Source organism: Mytilus trossulus, chromosome 2, assembly GCF_036588685.1.
Source record: "Mytilus trossulus isolate FHL-02 chromosome 2, PNRI_Mtr1.1.1.hap1, whole genome shotgun sequence".
NCBI classification, from domain to species: Eukaryota; Metazoa; Mollusca; class Bivalvia; order Mytilida; family Mytilidae; genus Mytilus; species Mytilus trossulus.
In genome coordinates this window covers 8,511,244-8,530,379 of record NC_086374.1, presented here as the reverse complement: position 1 = coordinate 8,530,379, position 19,136 = coordinate 8,511,244, and the positions used below count along the sequence as shown (strand labels likewise).

Sequence of the window (19,136 nt, the reverse complement as noted above, 5' to 3'; positions counted from 1 at the left end):
CTATTAATCCCACTGTGATAATACGAACTGCTTTCAAATTCGATGGCCTAGGAGGAGGATTGGCCTAATGAGTTCATATAAAGTGATAAAAAGCATGGTAATTTTAAGATACGCTCGTGGCGAGATTTGTTCGAATCCGATCCTAATCGACAGTTATTGCAACTATTTTAACTTAAGGTCGCCTGATGTCCGGCTTCTCCTACCTTTGAAGACAGGTCAATAAAATACAACATATGTCGCTTATAAATAAAATACATGATGTGGTGTTTAGCACCAAAACAAAGAACAAACTATTAGAAATAATTCGAACACACATATATGTATAGCGTCCCGAATCGAAAAAGTTCAAAACGTAAGAAAATTGCTCAGTGGACAAACTTGCAAGACATTTGAATTGTAAATAAACGAAGTCATTTCGACTTAACAGCTTATCAAAAAGTATGTTTTCGTATTGTGGGGTGAAAGCACAATTACGAAAAAGCACTGTTTTATATGCTACAAATTGAATATTTAATAAAATGACGTTTAAACTTACAGTGTTTTGTAAAAAGCGGCGAAATTCGACATTGGACAATTTTGCAAGACTTTTTCCCGAGGCCTATGCGTTTTTATTTGTGGTGCGAGTGCTGTAAAATTCCGAATTTGAAATGGTCTATCTAAGCACATTTGTAGGAATAATTTATAAAAACAGAATTTTATATCATCTGATATTTTAAAAAGCGATAAATTTTGATAACTTACCATTTTCAGAAACCTGACCATGGCGAGGATTATTCATTTTTGAAAAAATAAATTTTTACCGTTCGATCAACACAAAAAACAGCAAAGGCGTCATAAATAATAATAGACGTTTATCATTCATGCGAATTTTCGCGGATTTAAAACTTTTTATTAGACCACAAAAATTCCCGCAAAAGTTATTTTGCGAATAATTTGTTACGTCTGACACGCATATTTTTGACGTTTTGGTAATATTTGTATCATTATTTGAAACTATTGTGAAAAGTTAAAGAATATTTTTAATATTTTTGGAAACAGTAATACCTGCCTTATCTATGGATATAAATTTCATAAAGCTGAACTAGTTAGTTTTCATAGAAGAGCTATTTATCAAATTGCTCTGTCGCATTTCACGGCATTGACGCAATAACGTGCTTAACGTCACTACGATCAAAGAATTGAAGTTTGTCCTTTGGCATTATCGGTCGTCCCTCTGTCTATATCACTTTGTTCATCTCTTAATATTATTCCGTATCATGTCTTTGTGACGTCAAATACGTTGACCCGGCCTTAATAACTTTGACCCGGACTTATCAGCGACGTCATAATGTTTGAACCGACGTTAATAACTTTGACCCGAACTTATCAAGTCATCTTTTGTGTGCTGGCGTAACAAAGAAAACACTTCCGAAACACGCAAATATAGCCCGATAAATCGATTATCAGATTATCTGCATATTGATATTGTAAAATATCAGCTGCTTGGCATTATATGAAGGCTTTTTGATCTCGTTCGCTACGCTCACTCGACAAAAAGCTTCATATCATGTCTCGCAGCTGATATTTTACGATATCAACATGCAGATAACCTGATAATCGGTACTTATAAGCTTGTCTGTGAGGATTCCTGGAGAAGTTTGCTTTTTAATAAACAAATACACCGTATCAACTATAGCATTTGTACCAACTTCAGATTGAATAATATAAACAAAAAACCCGTCTTGATCTCGTAGAATTGAATTTGTCTGAAACCGATCAGTTTAATTTTTTCTTGTTGTCTTCGAAAATAATGTGGAGTGTTTCAATTTGAAATGATTAATTATAAAAAAAAAATTATATGTATTTAGGATCAACAATAGCAATCAATATACTGGACAATTGATCTGTCAAATTAATAACCACGACGACAATTTTTAAATAAAACATAACTATTTAATGATTTCCATGCAAATTTATATCAAAACTATCAAAATTGAAAAAAAGTCCGGTTAACCGGTTTGCGTTTTTGGTATTCGGTATTCGGTCGTTCGACCGGTTAACCGTTGACAACACTACTATTTTTATAAACTGGGGTAACATTTGCTCTTTTCCATTGATCAGTTAAATAGTTTACATAGTGGATACTTTAAAACAGAATATGCTTCTTTTAACAATTTGGGACTTATGAGGTCTGGGCCAGAAGCTTTTGTGGGATTAACAGTTTTCACTATATCTTGAACTTCAGTAACAGTAAGTTCTATATAACTAATGTGACTTTTGTCATCACTAATATTATGAAGTTCTTCAGGTAACACAGCACTTGAATCATCAATATTTGACTGGGAAGAAAAAAATCCGATTAAATTCATTTGCCTTTTCGATTTCATCAAATGTTAAGTCGTTATTAAAACCGTTAATGGGGGTACACTTGCGTCGTTTGTTTTTAATCCGGATATTTGTTTAACCGTTTTCCACCAGTAAGTAGTGGTTTACTGTTCGTGATTTTTTTAATTAAATTGTTGTTATAATCATCCTTCGATTTTCTTATTAAACTAGTAACTTCATTTCGTATTTTCTTAAATTTTGACCACTCCGATGTTTTTTTAAATTTTTGAGCCTATCTGTGGATTCTATTTTTTTCCTTATCTTTTTTTTAACATCATTTGTTAGCCATGAAGGTTCATTTTTGCGAACAGTTATTATTTTATTTGGAATACAATTTTCAGCAGCTTCTATGATAGTTTTTGTTATTTCGGTTGTAAATTGTTCAACGTTATTTAAGTTTATTACGGAATCCCAATTTTTTCAGATAAAATGTTACGATATCTGTCATAGTCTCCTCGATCATATAGCCAAATTTTCCGCTTAAAAGTTTTTTGACGACATTTTGGAAAGTTCAAAAAGACTAATTATAGGACAGTGAAAACGTATTTGGTCTAATAAAGGTGGCCCGACTCCACAGTAATTTATTATGTGAGCATCATTTGTTATAAAAAGGTCTAACAATGATGACGACGATTCAGTAAAATGAGTAGGTTCATCTATCATTTGAGTAAGACTAAATTGGCTTAACAAAGGTGTAATTTTTGAAAACAACATTATCCTAAAGGTAGACAAAAATAAGACGTGCTTCAAATATATGGTTCGTCATATGTAGCATCCAACTACAAGCCAAATAGTTAAAAAGAACTAACCAAGACCCTATTGCGACAAACTCAACAAAACTTGACACATTGCATACAAATATGGATATTTCTTTCAATTGACGGTCATCCTTTTAAATTTAGTCATTCTTTATAAATTACGGTCTTCTTTTAACCAATTACGATAATCCTTGTTATGAATTGCTAATCCTGTTACGGCCATCTCGATTACGATTTACGGTCATCCTCGCGAATTTTTCAAATCCAAATTCCCGATTTATACACGTTCCTCAGTAGAGACTTGTGACTTCCGTGTGAACCTTTTATATATTTACATCGTATTAAAGTATGCTTTGTAAAGAAAATGATGTAGAAACACTTTAACAGACAATAAAACTACTGACCTAATTTTTCATCCGACATCTTGGGATGACCGTGAATGCAGTTACGGTCATCAGCTTTACCCCAGTGCCTATAGAGACAAGCAAGTCGACATCATATCTTTATTTACATCTAGAAAATGACAATGAGGTCGGTTGAAAACCAAACTTTACGACAAAAGAGACGATTTCAGCTTTCCAATAGTGAACTTTCCATTTCTAAGTAGCAACATTCCAGCAGCACCTGTATACGGGGTATATATATGAGGGGGGATAGGAGGGGTCCTGATCCCGAAATCCCGAATTTAAATAAAGTAAATCCCGGCGTCCCGAAATCTGAATAAAAGGATTCCCGGATCCCGAGCTTAAAAACACCCGATCCCGGAGTCCCGATAAAGGTCCTATCCCCCTCACATATCTCCCAATTGATACGATATTCCCGTGCTTGCATTTCCGATCATGATTTTCTTGATAGAGGATTGTTGCTACAAACACCAAACAAATGAACCATTAAATTACACTTTTGTTTAACATAAATTTATGTTGTGAATTTTAAGGTTGTACTATAACAACTACCCTAATACATATGGTGTCTTACATTGTCTCAGGCAAATCAATCGAAGTATGAGGGAAAAAACTGAAACAGATTTTATAGTTTCGTCTTGTTTAACTAGCTAACCATATACAATTTCATTTGCCACCACAACCCTGTTTTCTGAGTTAGTATAAATCCTGGTGTTTGCTGGAGTGCTGGACATTTTTTTAACTGTTATGGCAATATTTACTCACATAAAACCTGACCATATTTTATGACTATACCATGCAAGGATAGTGAAGTCTGAGTTTGCTTTTCCAGCTTTTAAGACTTTAGTCCATGGGTTCAACAGCCCAAACATGTCATAAAAAGGCTGTCAAACATTGGATAAACCTAAGACAACTTGAAGCTTTGTTGTTTATTGTTTGTTTAAGAGGAAATGTCAGGCGCGGATCCAGAGGGGGGTTCCGGGGGTTTGAAGCCCCCCTTTTTTTTCGACGATCAATGCATTTGAATGGGGACATATAGTTGGAACCCCACCTTTGTCCTGGGTTAGGACCCCCCTTTTTAAAATGGCTGGATCCGCCCCTGAATTATGTGGTAGGTGTGATCAGTTGTAATGTGTTATAACTGTGTAATTTCTGATTTCTTTTATTTGTGCATCATTATGATGAAGTTAACCATACAAATGATACAGGAAAGATTAAATATTATATATCTGTACATAATCGTTTTGATGAGGTATATATTGTATTATAAGTTCAATGTGTCAATAACCAGCAGGGAAACATATCACTAGTCATCACATTAACCTCCAGGGAAACATTTCATTAGATATCATATTTACCTTCAGTGATACTTGTACCACCCAGATTGACAACTGGTTGAATTCTGCCATTTTGCTTAAAAATCAGAAGACACTTTTAATTTCTCACTATTGTGAATGAAATAAAAAAAGACCTCAGAAAATGAAACAATTTTATTCTAAAAGGTTTTAAAAGATAACATGTTTAAAAACATGCACATCAATAAATGTGTAAGTATATATATGCTATGTATATTTGGCACAACATTCAAGATTTTATCCAGCAGGTACATTTAATGTACTACAAGCTAATTTATATCTGGCTATAAAATGATAAACCTTCAGTAGATGAATTCTAGAGATTCTTTGTAACTTAGATCTATCTGTTACTTTCAACACATTGTCATATTCAACAAAGTTGGTTTTAGTTTTGAGAGTAATGGTACATTGTATTCAACAATAGTAAATAATTTATGTAGTCGCTTTACTTCTGAATGACATAGATTTGTGAGATTTTCAAAATAACTGAATAATATTTAGAAATCTCACAATCAACTACAAAATTGAAAATATTATAAAAAGAACCACTCTAACCTTTTCTTAGAAAAAGATACATTTTTCAATACTATAAAATTCTGTTAATACTGAAATAAACGAACTGTATTGCACAAATGGCAGGTTTGATGTCAAAATGGACATGTTTGATTAAAAAAGTATGTTTTGTTCATTGTTCATGTTGTTTATGTAGAATTAAATGAGAAAAAAGAAACTGCTAAAAGACCCAAGCAGTGTAAAAAGGAAGTTGGATGTCAGAAATGAGAAAAAAGCTGAAACTTCCCATAAAGCTCTAAGCAATGCAAATAAGAAAGTAAAAAGTAATTTAAGTTATACATGTATTAAGTCTTTTACTTTTTTTTCATAAAGGCTTTAATTTTCCAGTCAGGTCTTTATTTGCCTTTAAAGATGGTGGGCATCACCCATAGCTTGGCAATAAGAATTGGGCAAGTATTTTCAGCATGCTATTAATCATATGTAAATAAATTATTTATAACTTCTAAAATATTTTTGTACTAGTAGTTCATGATCAGCCACTTTTGTTTGAATCAATTGAACCATCTAGTTTTTTTCTTCATTTTTGTTGTTGCTGATTGGCAAAAAAGCATAAAGCTGGGAGCAAGTATTTTATAATTAGTACATGTACTTCTATTCTCAAGAAGTTTCATGATCATGATGATTGAAAATGTACATCTTATTATACTCATGTTCATAACATGAAAGAAACAAAATATATTGATTAATAAAAAGTAGATTGTTAACGGATGGTATCTGTAAGCTGTTTGGCTGATATGACAACCTCTTCTACAGATAAATGTTTCTTTTCAGCGTAATCAAACACTGCTTTTGCAAGCTGTGAACGGCTAGCTAAACTTTCTGATTTTCTTTTATTACAGCGTAACTTATCATCATCTTTAACTGGACAATCAAGTAATTTCCAACGAATTCTGAGAGAGGGTTCAGCAGCTCTGAAGACATGGAGACTTTGAACCTTTAAGAATAAGTCTATCAATGAAGTTTTCTTTGAATCACTTGGTGACACATGTTTCCTACTGTTCATATAGTCCGACATGTAAAATGAGCTGTGTTCATAAGAATCCACATCAAAATGACCATATCTCTGACCAAGCTCAACACCAGGTGGATAGGGGGGCTTTTGATACACCATATTTTGTTTATATTGCCAGAAACTTATTGGGAAGAAGACTTGAACATTTGGTATGGTATTCATACGGACTCTGTTCAGGTAGTCAATGTCCATTTCCATCCCAATACTACAAACACTGACTAGATCTCCCGATTGTAAATCTCTGACAACATAGTCCAGTAGACCTATTTCTGACTTATCAGAAGTCTCTAATATCTTCCATGTGATAGTTCCCTTCCTACTAGGGTGGTTATTCAGATGGTAATCTATTACAGTTTTGGGAACAGCAAAAGGATCACCACTTTTTCCCTCCTTTTTCTCATACACAAATATAACATAAAGATAGGAATTATCACTGGTTTCTAACACTGTCTTTGCAAATCCTTCCATAAAATTCCCAAAATCTCCCATCTCACTTTCATACACAGGCAGGATTAAATGTATTTGTGAATTTTCTGTCACGTAAGGCATTGGGACAATTTCCACTTTACCTAAAGGACGGAGTAAATGAACTCGTTTCTGTTCTGTCTTTTCATGTCTATGTTTCCCATATAGCTCTAAATCTAATGTGTATTCCATGCCTCTCGAAGGCTCAAATCTTCTGTATCCGTTTATAAGTTTGAACTGTTTGAATTTGTCACCATAAATACTGATTAATCTCTCAAAAGCAATCTGCTGAATTTCTTGTATATCTAGTTTGTCAGCTCCTGAAACCATGAAATATTAAGGTTTGTTAACAATTACATAAACGAAATATAATCTTGCAAGCATTAAAATCAATTAACAAAATAAAATTTCATTAATGAATATGTGTCCTCTATATAAAACTACTAATAATGATATTAAGTTTCACACTTAGTTAAAATTAAATAAAAGAACAGAGTTTTAATGTCCCCAGAGTTGCACATATTTTATATGTATAAAGATAATCAAAATCTGTCAAGAATTGAACACATGAGAGAACTTACAATGCAATTCTCTATAAAATCAATGTTTCCAGGGGCCTTAACTCTTTTCCAAATAATTGATCAACACTGATTTCAAACTTTTCCAAGACATAGCTGATATAAACCTATGATATAAGTTTCACTAAAATTTGGAAATAAACTCATCATAGATACCAGGACTTAATTTTGTATATACGCCAGACACGCATTTTGTCTACAAAAGACTCATCAGTGACGCTCGAATCCAAAAAAGTTTAAAAGGCCAAATAAAGTACGAAATCGAAGAGCATTGAAGACCAAAATTCCTAAAAGTTTTACCAAATACAACTAAGGTAATCTATTCCTGAGGTAGAAAAGCCTTAATTATTGTACAAATTAGAGTGCTAATGATGCAATTTTCAATCAGGGGTTAAAAAATCCACTAGCCCGACGCCCGGGACTACAGCATTTAGGCCTCGGGCAACCAAATTTGTAACCCAATATGCCCGACGGACTAGTGACAAAAAATTCTTGGTGTTTCTAAAATAGAAAGGGGAAACTCAGACTACGTCATCAGAATGTTAACTTATTTTGTACAAGTTTTAAAATAGAACAAATAACTCTGAATGGATCCCGAACTTTCAATATTGATGTATCAGTACATCAGTACAGGCTTTATATGCAACCTGATTGCACCTCCTTCTGAATAATTTATGGCAATATAAATGTGAATCCTTTTTGACAGCAGAAACCTGACTTTTGTCAAATATAACTGTTAAATGTTATGGACGCCATTTTGTTATTATTTACATACTGTAAAGAAGCCTCTAGAACCATGATCTAAACATTAACAGTCTGGGACAAGTTAAATAAAGGCAACAGTAGTATATCGCTGTTCAAAACTCATAAATCCATGGACAAAAATCAAAATCGGGGTCACATACTAAAACCGAGGGAAACGCATTAAATATAAGAGGAAAACAAATACACAACACTGAAATGTAACACACACAGAAACGGATCAAGCATCAGACAAAATTCCACGAGAATAACAAATATAACATCAAAACCAAATACATGAATTTGGGATAGACAAGTACCGTGACACGTCTTATCGCAATGTGAATTTACACTAAAAAATAAGGAAAACAAACGACGCAACGTTAAAATGTAACACACACAGAAACGAACAATAATATAACAATGGCCATCTTCCTGACTTGGTACAGGACATTTTTAAAGGAAAAAAATGGTGGGTTGAACCTGGTTTTGTAGCATGCCAAACCTTGCACTTTAATGGCAATGTTAAATATAACTTTGAAATGACAACATAATATAACAGGACTACGGTACAATACAAATAAATAGGAGAACATATTAGACAAAGAAATACATGATTAATAGATAACAAAAAGCATCAGGGTAAACTTGATGCAATAAATTTTCATAAATCATGATAATCTTCTTTGATATTCAAATGAATTCGATTTTTAAAGAAATAATTTTTTTTAACAAATACAATTTCAGTTCAGTTAAAAGACTGTGCGCAGGTTGTAATCTATTTATAGCCCACAAATAGCTTACGTGATAAATGTAAATATGGACATTACAGTACTTCATTTATAAAACAATTATAAAAGACCAAAGCTATTGATGGTGATATTTATTTACATAAATATTTGTGGTTAGAATTTTATAAACTGATAACAAATATGAGCATTACATAATTAAGCAACTGATAATTCTTTAAAACAAAGCGATAATGTATCTTGTAAAAAAAAACCAATCCTTTATATACCCATGTATAGCAGTGGTGAAGACTTGTATCATGTCGGGATTTGGGTAACTCATTATTACAGAATATTCAGTGAATATTCAATTATCAATTAATTGAATATATCTGCTAATGCCAGTAATTGGATAGTTTTGCCAAGTTGTGGGTATCCAATTTGCACAAATCTACTGTACAATGGATAAAAATTGTTAACTTTATATAATTCATTGTTATTGCAGCAAACTCTGAATTTGTGAGGCATACTAGGGCTAGCAGGTCAGTTTTGCTGGGCTAGTAGTTCTTCCAACAGGGCTAGTAAAATCATGCTACCAATTAGCCGTGGGCTAGTGAGATAATACAAAATTTCTTAACCCCTGTCAATATATTAATGTTTCCAAGGGGCATAACTCTTTAAATAAATAATTGATCTGCACTGATTTTCAAATCATCCAAGACATTGCTGATATAAATCTAGGATATATAAATTTCATAAAAATCTGGCAAGAATTGTTCACAAGAGAGCCCTAACAAGACCACACATATTTCAATGTCCCCCATAATGTGCTGCATTAATTGGGGATAATTATTTCCTCCAATAAAAGGTGGATTATTTAAGTATCATTAAAGTATAGATGTAAAACAGTTGAAGTTACCTTGCAATGGTCTAATGTTGGTAAAGTCATCATCAAAATATATATGTGTATCTGTGAAGTAGGACCACTGTACTACATCAAATCTGGTGTTTGGTTTAAATGCTTCAGGCACACCTGATATGTAGAAAAGACATAATCAATTATTGAACATATTAAAAATTTTATTAAAATAATGATGGTATTCATTTTATTGCTTTGTAAGGTCAAGCAAAGACATATTTACCTTATCTTGAAGGAAGGTAATACAATACGCTTTGTACTGGGAATGATATATAAAATTTGTGTTTTTGATAAATTCTCATATAATGATAATATAGAACAAACATGACATTATTGGCTTATTCAAATGTTCAAGCATATACTTAATTTGACCTACAGCTTATTTTTTTACTTTTTCTTGGATCATTAACAAGCAATCAATTCATAAAACACATTCCAAGGTTTTGCATGCATTGAGATTTCATGATTTTGAAAAGAAAAGGAATATATAGTTGCATCATCATTTCTATTTTCTATCACTTGAGGGATACACTCAATCCGTTAGATATTTTAAACAAGATAAATTACCTCTGTGAAGGGGAGGAAAACAATGAATTTAAAATTCAATAAAATAATGGAAGAAATCACAAGAAAATTAAATGCATCATGTGTTGAATACAATGCCCTTTTTTCACACAAAAAAAACCCATTGAAATTACTTTTTTAACTTTCTGTGAAAAACAGAAGTTTGAATCCGCATACCTATTGGCCACTGAAGAGAAGCTTTTCCACCTGGTGCAAATTCACTCAAACCAATTATACTGTCCTTGGCTTTCTGTATTTCTTGACGAGTAAGGTTGATTTCCAACTGACAAAAATATCTGAAAATAGTAATTCATCGATCACAATATAAAAGACACTACGAAAACAATTTGCTATAATGTATTTTTTTTAAAAATCAGTTATATCACAGTGGATCTCACCACAATAGTCATGATAAGCCATTGGTGTTGCAAGTTATTGTTAGGCAGAGTTTTATAATTAAAATTCTTTCTTATATACATAATATTATAAGTTTGAATCCCCACAATAAGGCTGGCTAGAATAAAAAAATCTGAAAAAAAAATTTCACTGCAAATTCTATTTCTTACTTTATTAGCTGTTACTTTATCATATGGTACAAACATCGTTTAAAAAAAATAGTTTTGGCCCCAGATGACTTTTAAAATGTATATATATCATTGAAAACACTCATAAATTATCTCCCTTTGGTGCAAAAATGCAATTTTTCAGCATTTAATTTGAAATATCTTTTATAACTCATCGGTGACCTATATTTTGATTGTTATTTTCAAATAAACTTAAACTAATTTATTATAAAATTTGATAGATTTCTGTAATTTAGTTCTTTTTTCATTTCGATATTATCTCTATTTCTCCTATTAGTTCAACAGAAGAAAGGTACCTTTACAAAAATATATGCTTCTTTGGAAGGCAGATTGTGAGCGTAAATGAACGGTGACCACATTTTTTTATTTAATTTTTCGATTAAAGTCATAGAACTTCAAATTAAAAAAATAATGCATATGTTTTTTTATAACTCAACGGATAGTTTTCATTATAAAACTTATGTACATATACTTTTTTTCTGATGAAAATTCTTTAATTTATTCATATTTAGAAGAAGTTTACTTTATTTTAGTTGCTTCCTTTCAGGAAGCAATTCCCATGACATATTTTCTGTATGCAAAGTGACCTCAGTGTGACCCATCTCTTATAAAATCTATTGATCACAATACGCATGGATGTCCTTAAAATAAACTATTATCTGAATTTACATGTTAAACACATGCTCAATTTCCATGCTTTTTTGTTGCTTTTTTCGTTGATTGTTAACAAACAGGTGACAACCGATAAACTTCGGCTTCAAAACACAAACTTCAATTACCTGCAATATTTTCACAACAACACTGAAAAAAATTGACGATCATACGAAATTTACATGAAAAAAATGATAAATTCATGCACAAAAGACTAACTTAATGATGTTTGTATGCATTGGTTCAAGAATTGGAAAAACATTATTTTTCACCGGTCACCTGTTTCTTATGACTTTAAGTATAAGATGAAGTTCATTTATAGAAAAATATAGCGAATCCTTTATTAAGAAAAAAAATCGATTTAGACCGGCGAGCCCCCTTAAACATCATTTGATTCAGAAAGTTAACTCATAATTAAACAATTTATAACAAAATCATAGTATATTTCAGAAATTAGTTCTTTCAGCATTTACTGTGGATTCATTATTATTTGTTGGATACCAATTTTCATGGGTACAGGTGAACCACAAAATTAAATGTTCAACGAATAACAAATTTTCTATAGGCTTAAATGCAGACATGGCAAAACCACGAAATTAAATACCCAGGAACATGCAAGTTTTTCGTAATCCACGAAAATTGGTACCCACGAAAATAAATGAATCCACAGTATATTAAAAAACACTGTGAACTTATTGAAGTAACAATAATCTGATTACTGCAGTAAAATAAAACTGTGTTCTCAAGACCTGGTGGCTATGTAACACCCATGTTCAAAACATACTTTTGAGTATCAATTTATGCGAGCCTCATGTCTTTAAGATCCCTGTGTTAAGACTGTATATTTGCCTATAGATGTGTAGTGATTTTATGGTATAAACAAACTACACATTTAGATGCAAACATTCAGTCTTTACACAGATGACTCCATCAAAACGCTTCACAAGCAGAGGCAACCGTTTTGTTTCTTACAGTTTGTCTCTGGATGTGTAGTTTTTTTATGGTGTCATTAAGCTGCCTAACTGATGTATTTTCAACCATTCTTTTGTTTATAACGAAAACATGGCATCATCATAATCATTGTGAATATACTAAGTAATGTATAAATAACAAGCTACAAACCTATGTATTTTATACAGAGATATATCATCTGGCATTGGATATATAGAGAATGAACTGTTAAACATGGCATCGTTACGTAAACTTGGAATGTCATCTTCGAATTCAAAATCATCTACTTTATAAGATCGAAAGGTTTTATCCTAAAAAATATAAATTCTACAAATTAAACTACAATAGAAGAAAACAAAGACAGTTTATATCTTTATACATAATACTGAAGTAAATGTAGGATCTCATTCTTCATAATTGTGAGGTGTATTTAATGGACCTCTGAAACTTATAGATCTATATAAGAAGATTTGGTATGAGTGCCAATGAGAAAACTCTCCATTCAAATAACAATTTATAAAAGTAAACCATTATAGGTCTAGGTATGGCCTTCAATATTATCTGTAAATCTGTTTGTATATGGTGATGATGATGGTGTACGTATTTACAATAAAAATGTAGTTAAATTGCTTAAATTTCTAAAACAAAAGGCTGCCCGGCATAGGGGATTCAACAAAATAAAAATATTAAATATTTAGATGTCATAGAATCTAAAACATAAATTACCCCTCCTTTCTCTGAACACTTTGAATTGGCAGTTTGTAAAATGCAAGCTTCAAATGCTTGGCTTGGGTTCTGTTCTGACTTCAAGAAACAGGAATCTATTTTAGGATATACTTTTGACAAAACACTCTGAAACAGAAAAACATGAAAAATAGGAAATCATTACAATAATTTTTTTAGTATAAATTTATATAAACAGAGTTACAGTGTGAAAAGTTTTCCTTATTGATCATAAATAACCAGTATTATTGTGGTAACACATTCATAACAGATATACATTGTGCACAAAACATCCCACTTGCATCATGTGTATTGGTCACATTTTGTGGTGATTTCTTTATCAATATGGCATGATGTTGGACATGAAATCTGCACTGTAGTATTTCTCAGCATGTACAATATATTTGTTTATCTCATTGTTGAAGGCAGTGTTGGCCTTTTATTGCTTGCTACAGTTTTAGACAGTTAATTAATTTATACTCTGTAGGATAGTTTACTCATTGGCAAGTTCATGTATACCACATTTATCCTAAAACTAAAGCTCGAATTTTTTTAACTAGAGGTAGTGTCCCAAAATCAAAAGACTATTTTCATATTGTGGTCTTTCGAATTTTGAGTATATACATGTAGGTTACAGCAAGGATTTGTATAGTAAATCTTACTGTTCTATACATTCATTGACATTGTACATGCTATATGTACAAATCCTTGGTTACAGTGAATTTGTAAAAATCCCTGTAATTTTATGGTGTCATCTGTGTGATGACTGAATATTTGCCTGTAGATGTGTAGTGATTTTATGGTGTTATTTGTGTGAAGACTGAAATGTCGGTTATTCTGTATAATCACTGAACTGATATGTGATTTTATAAAATTGCTGATTTTGACCTTGGTCATATCTAACATGTCTAAGATATTGTATTACATGTATCAATGTACATGTTGTAATCTATCATAAAGTGATCACACTTTAACATGTTTAAATAAGTTTCTAAACTTTCATGGCTTTCTCCACAAATCAAATTTAAAGTAAACATTTGTTTAATGTAGGTACATGTATGAAGTTCTTTAATGTGGAAATGTAAAAAAATAGTAAAAATAAACCCTGGTATTCATCAGATACATGTAAGATGAAGATGTCAAATATTATGCTTGAGGACATGTTCAACATAGAGGACGTAGTCTTGTTACCAAATTAAACATGGCAATATGTTTTAGGGGCATGTACTAGAACCAGACCAATGAACCCATGTACACTGATTCTCTGTTTTTGAGTCAGACAGCTGTGTGCATCTCAGAAGAAACAGAGTTTACGAAATATTTTTTCCCTGGTGGTCATTGAAGAAAATCTGCTGGTCCTCAATATTTATTCTATTGAAAAATACTAGTTAAAATGGTGTCAGTCCTATAGATGCAAAATTTTGGTGGTAAAATTCTGAGGTCAACCACTGTTCACGAACTCTGAAAAAGGTCTCATATCTTTTCAACAAGGATTTTGAATGTCTAAACTCTACCATTTGTGAATGTTCTGAAATATCATACATGTACAAAATGTACAGAAGTATAAGTTTAAATGCCTATTATAATCTTAATGACATTGTTTGAATAAAAATCCCAGTTGATCTTCTGTTAGGCAGAACAAATCTTTGTTAACAATGTACATGTATCAATAACTCTTTTTGGTTGTCCTTTATTGCTTTTTTGCTCTTGAAAGTCTAATCTAAAGTTATGTTTGATATAATGTCAATATATATAATTATTAAAGATTTATTTGTCTAACTAACCTTGTCTAAATGCATGTACTTGTACTTGTACGATTCGCTCGTGTATGTAACAACGTATTAGATTTTAGCGAGAGAAATTTATGTATTACTGAAAAATTATTACACCAGGGTTTTCGATATCACAAACTGGTCAAAACATTTACTAAATTTTATCACCGGTATAAGGAAATAATTCGTAAATATAACTCAACATGCAGACATCTTATACGTTCAGGTATTTCACATCCAATTTTTTATGGAAATATTCTTTATAAAGCACAAAAATGTCAGTATTCTCCTCAGAAACTAACAAAACCTTTAAATAGACTTATTAGAAGGGGATATAGTTACAACACTGTTGTCAGGTCAATAAAGATTGCATATTTTGGCTTTAATATTGATTCACTGATAGGGTCTTTGCATCGGAACTAAACACATTTATTTCTAAAAAAACAGTTGTTGGCATGACACGGGTTATGTTCTTCTCATATATTTTATGACAGTATGATACTAAACCCCTAACATGCCTAATGGGAGGGATTGTGCCTGATATTCATATGATGAAGACATAATCTTTCAATCAGTTTAATTGAGGTCTGGAGCTGGCATGTCAGTTAACTGCTAGTAGTCTGTTGTTATTTATGTATTATTGTCATTATATTTATTTTCTTTTGTTACATCTTTTGACATCGGACTTGGACTTCTCTTGAACTGAATTTTAATGTGCGTATTGTTATTCTTTTACTTTTCTACATTGGCTAGAGGTATAGGGGGAGGGTTGAGATCTCATAGACATGTTTAACCCCGCCGCAATTTTGCGCCTGTCCCAAGTCAGGAGCCTCTGGCCTTTGTTATTCTTGTATGATTTTAAATTTTAGTTTCTTGTGTATAATTAGGAGTTCAGTATGACGTCCATTATCACTGTACTATTATGCATATTTTAGGGGCCAGCTGAAGGACACCTACGGGTGCAGGAATTCTCGCTACATTGAAGACCCATTGGTTGCCTTCGGCTGTTGTCTGCTCTATGGTCGGGTGGTTGTCGCTTTGACATATTCACCATTTCCTTTCTCAATTTTACATTTACCTGTGAAAGAATAATACCACCATCAAGTGTACACATGTCTCCTTGGTCACCTCTATGTAATATGGCTCCCATATGTACCTCTTCACTGATACTGATGTGACCAACAAGTTCATAAAGTTTTTCTCCTCTTATATAAGTACGATCAGTGATGAACAAGTAGTAATCAAATGTACTTGCATAATGTTCCTTTATGTATTTAAGTGCATGTATTGGTAGTTTCTTATTGTCCTGATCAGGAAAACTAATGACTTGCATCCCAGGGGGAGGCATTCCACTTTTACCATTTGTAAAGAAAACTGTTTTTGTGACATAGTGTGCAAATGTTTTATTCAGTGCCATTCCAAATGAATTGACTGTGTGAGGAGTTGACAGTACTCCAACAAACAGCTTTTCTTTTATACCAAGTTCAGTTGACGCAAATCTTGGACGAACAAATTTTTTACCATCTTTTATTTCTTCACGCTGATATTTTTGCTCATGAATGTAGAAATCATTCCCGTCTGATTCAGTCTCTTGGTCATTCGCTTCACCTTTTCCTGGTTCTTGGTCCTTGTTTTTAGTATCTAACTCATGGATCATCTTTGTTTCTCGTAATTTAATTAAACTTTCTGTATCTTTTGTATCTATGGGATCACAGAGATCATCAAGAAATGGTGCCACCATCATATTAAGGGCTATACCCATGCAAATCCCTATCAAAACAGGTATACATGATCTAACAAAGCTGTTCCTCCCCAACAATGACATTTCGAGAAATTGGGAAACACTTATTTGTTCTCTTGGCAATCAGAACTATCTGGCTTGTTTAAAATTTGGATACCATACTTTTATAACACCTCTCCTAAGTTAAAGTACTTCAAAGTATCTCAAATTACAAGTGTCTGTGTTAAATACGTCATTGATTAATGTGTAGATCAGTTAGACGCTTTTAGACGCCGTATTTAATTGTTGTTATGAAGAGCAAATCAACCAAGATCTATAACTACTCAGCGAAAATGGATCAGGTAAAATACCAACTAACGACAAATTATCGAACAATTTTTCAAAAAGCATGTTTTCCCTCCCATAACGTTGTCTTCACCAGACAATGATAGACTGACCCTTGTCAGTAAGCGACCCGTGACCAACTGCGCTAAAAGATTTTTCTTTACGACTTTAGTCTTTCACCATCAGCTTCATTTTATGTGGTGTAAATATTACACACAATATTCTTAACAAAAGGTTTTAATTTATTAATGAATTTGCAGTTGTTTCAGACATAATCGCTTCAACATTATCAGCCCAATAAATTGCTTATTCTGATTATAACTACAATGTCAATGATTGGGACCTCAACTCAATCATCAATAGACAATAAGGGTGGTAATGGGGGAATCTGGGTCCGTCTGCCCTGATTCTTGTTCGCCCTAGTTTGTGTTCGCTCTAATATCTGTTCGCCCTAATTTTATTTTTTAGTATAATGTTGCGTTGAGTGTATATGATTAAATGTGTTGAAGTCAGTCAACAATTTCGTCAAATATTTACGATGTACATCATGTTAACTTGTCTAAAGCTAATTTCAGTACTAAAGGATATTGTTACTTGTATTGAGGATTAAGTTTGTATCTGTATGTTATTACGTTACTAGGAAATATAAGTTTCTGTTTACTAAAGACTAAGTTATTATGACGTTGTCTTGCTGTTACGACAGTCAATCAACAGTAATTAAAAATAATTATAAAATAAAGCAGATAAAGTATAACAATGTATCCAAGAATTTTATTTAATTAATATAAATTTGGAAAATAAATTTAATAGATATACAAAAATTTTAATATTATATTTATATATGTAACATATATATACAATCATAAATGAATATAGGGTGAACGAACCCAGGGCGAACGGACTATCGGGGCAAACAAACTCAGTGCGAACGAACCTAGGGCGAATATGTAATCAGGGCGAATGATCCGGATACCGTAATGGGGTACCTTCATGACGAATAACGATAAAAAATTTTGCCAAATGACATTAAAGGTAATTTTTGGTGTATGACGATAAAATAAACTCTTTCTTTAAGACGATATAAACATCGACTGATTTTGTTGTAACATGTTAATTATTTTCCAAAAATGAAGGTAACAATAATTATTTGAGACCTCTGAGGAATCACGACAAGGATATTTTGACAAATCACAGTAAAATTTTAACCAATTTAATTTGACCCTTATAGAAGCCGAAAATGACTATTTGACGCCTGACGTGAAAGGACAACTACTACCCTCATCAATGGAATCATGACATTTCTAATCCAAATTTATACCTATATCAAGCACAAATATTGTGTCCAATTTTGTCCCAACTGTTCTAGGTTGGACCTCTGAAGTGATATCCAGCTGTGCTCAGCAAAGCAATTTACTAAATGAGAAATATGTTCCTGGTTACTGGTTTATGACATTTTTAATGACATTAATAGTATGTGCTTTAAGATAATATTTTTTACTAGTCTTCACCACTGACTTTTGAATCCACAAACCTGAAGCTCCATTTATCACTGGGGTAAAGCTGATGACCGTAACTGCATTCACGGTCATCCCAAGATGTCGGACAAAAAATTAGGTCAGTTTCTGTATTGTCTGTTTAAGTATTTCTATATCATTTTCTTTACAATTCATACATTGAAACGATATAAATTTATAAAAGAATCACTCGGAAATCACTGATTACTTCCGAGAAATTTGCATGAAACGGGAAATTCGATTTGAAAAAATCGCTCAGATGACCGTAAATCACAATCGAGATGACCGTAACAGAATCAGCGATTCATAACAAGGGTGACCGTAATTGCTTTTAAGATGACCGTAATTTGTAAATGATGACCGTAACTTTTAAAGGATGACCCTCAATTCTAAGAAATATCCGTATTTCTATAAC

At 32.3% G+C, this 19,136-nt stretch overlaps 2 protein-coding genes across 2 annotated transcripts in view; one reads left to right on the top strand and one right to left on the bottom strand.

Moving 5' to 3' along the window:
* Positions 1 to 5,001: 5,001 nt before the first annotated feature.
* LOC134706423 (chondroitin sulfate glucuronyltransferase-like) lies at positions 5,002 to 17,147 on the bottom strand. The gene is made up of 6 exons (XM_063565343.1): positions 16,221 to 17,147; positions 13,374 to 13,499; positions 12,819 to 12,958; positions 10,639 to 10,757; positions 9,898 to 10,011; positions 5,002 to 7,251 (listed from the first exon to the last, which is right to left on the bottom strand). The coding sequence occupies exons 1-6, from the start codon at positions 16,965 to 16,967 to the stop codon at positions 6,155 to 6,157; spliced, it is 2,343 nt and encodes a 780-aa protein (XP_063421413.1). The 5' UTR covers positions 16,968 to 17,147; the 3' UTR covers positions 5,002 to 6,154.
* LOC134706424 (26S proteasome regulatory subunit 8) overlaps positions 17,119 to 19,136 on the top strand; it is a 37,418-nt gene continuing 35,400 nt past the window's right edge. Inside the window, exon 1 of the mRNA XM_063565344.1 lies at positions 17,119 to 17,224. Coding sequence (XP_063421414.1) covers positions 17,174 to 17,224 — 51 coding nt within the window. The 5' untranslated portion in view covers positions 17,119 to 17,173. The remainder of the gene's footprint in view (positions 17,225 to 19,136) is intronic.

What these genes read in the sequence shown, in the direction of transcription:
- LOC134706423 (XM_063565343.1), bottom strand. Translation starts at nt 16,967, where the DNA reads ATGTCATTGTTGGGGAGGAACAGCTTTGTTAGATCATGTATACCTGTT. An exon ending in AGTGTTCAGAGAAAGGAGGG is followed by an intron (nt 12,959 to 13,373) that starts GTAATTTATGTT and finishes TATATTTTTTAG; the next exon opens with GATAAAACCTTTCGATCTTA. An exon ending in TCTCTGTATAAAATACATAG is followed by an intron (nt 10,758 to 12,818) that starts GTTTGTAGCTTG and finishes TACTATTTTCAG; the next exon opens with ATATTTTTGTCAGTTGGAAA.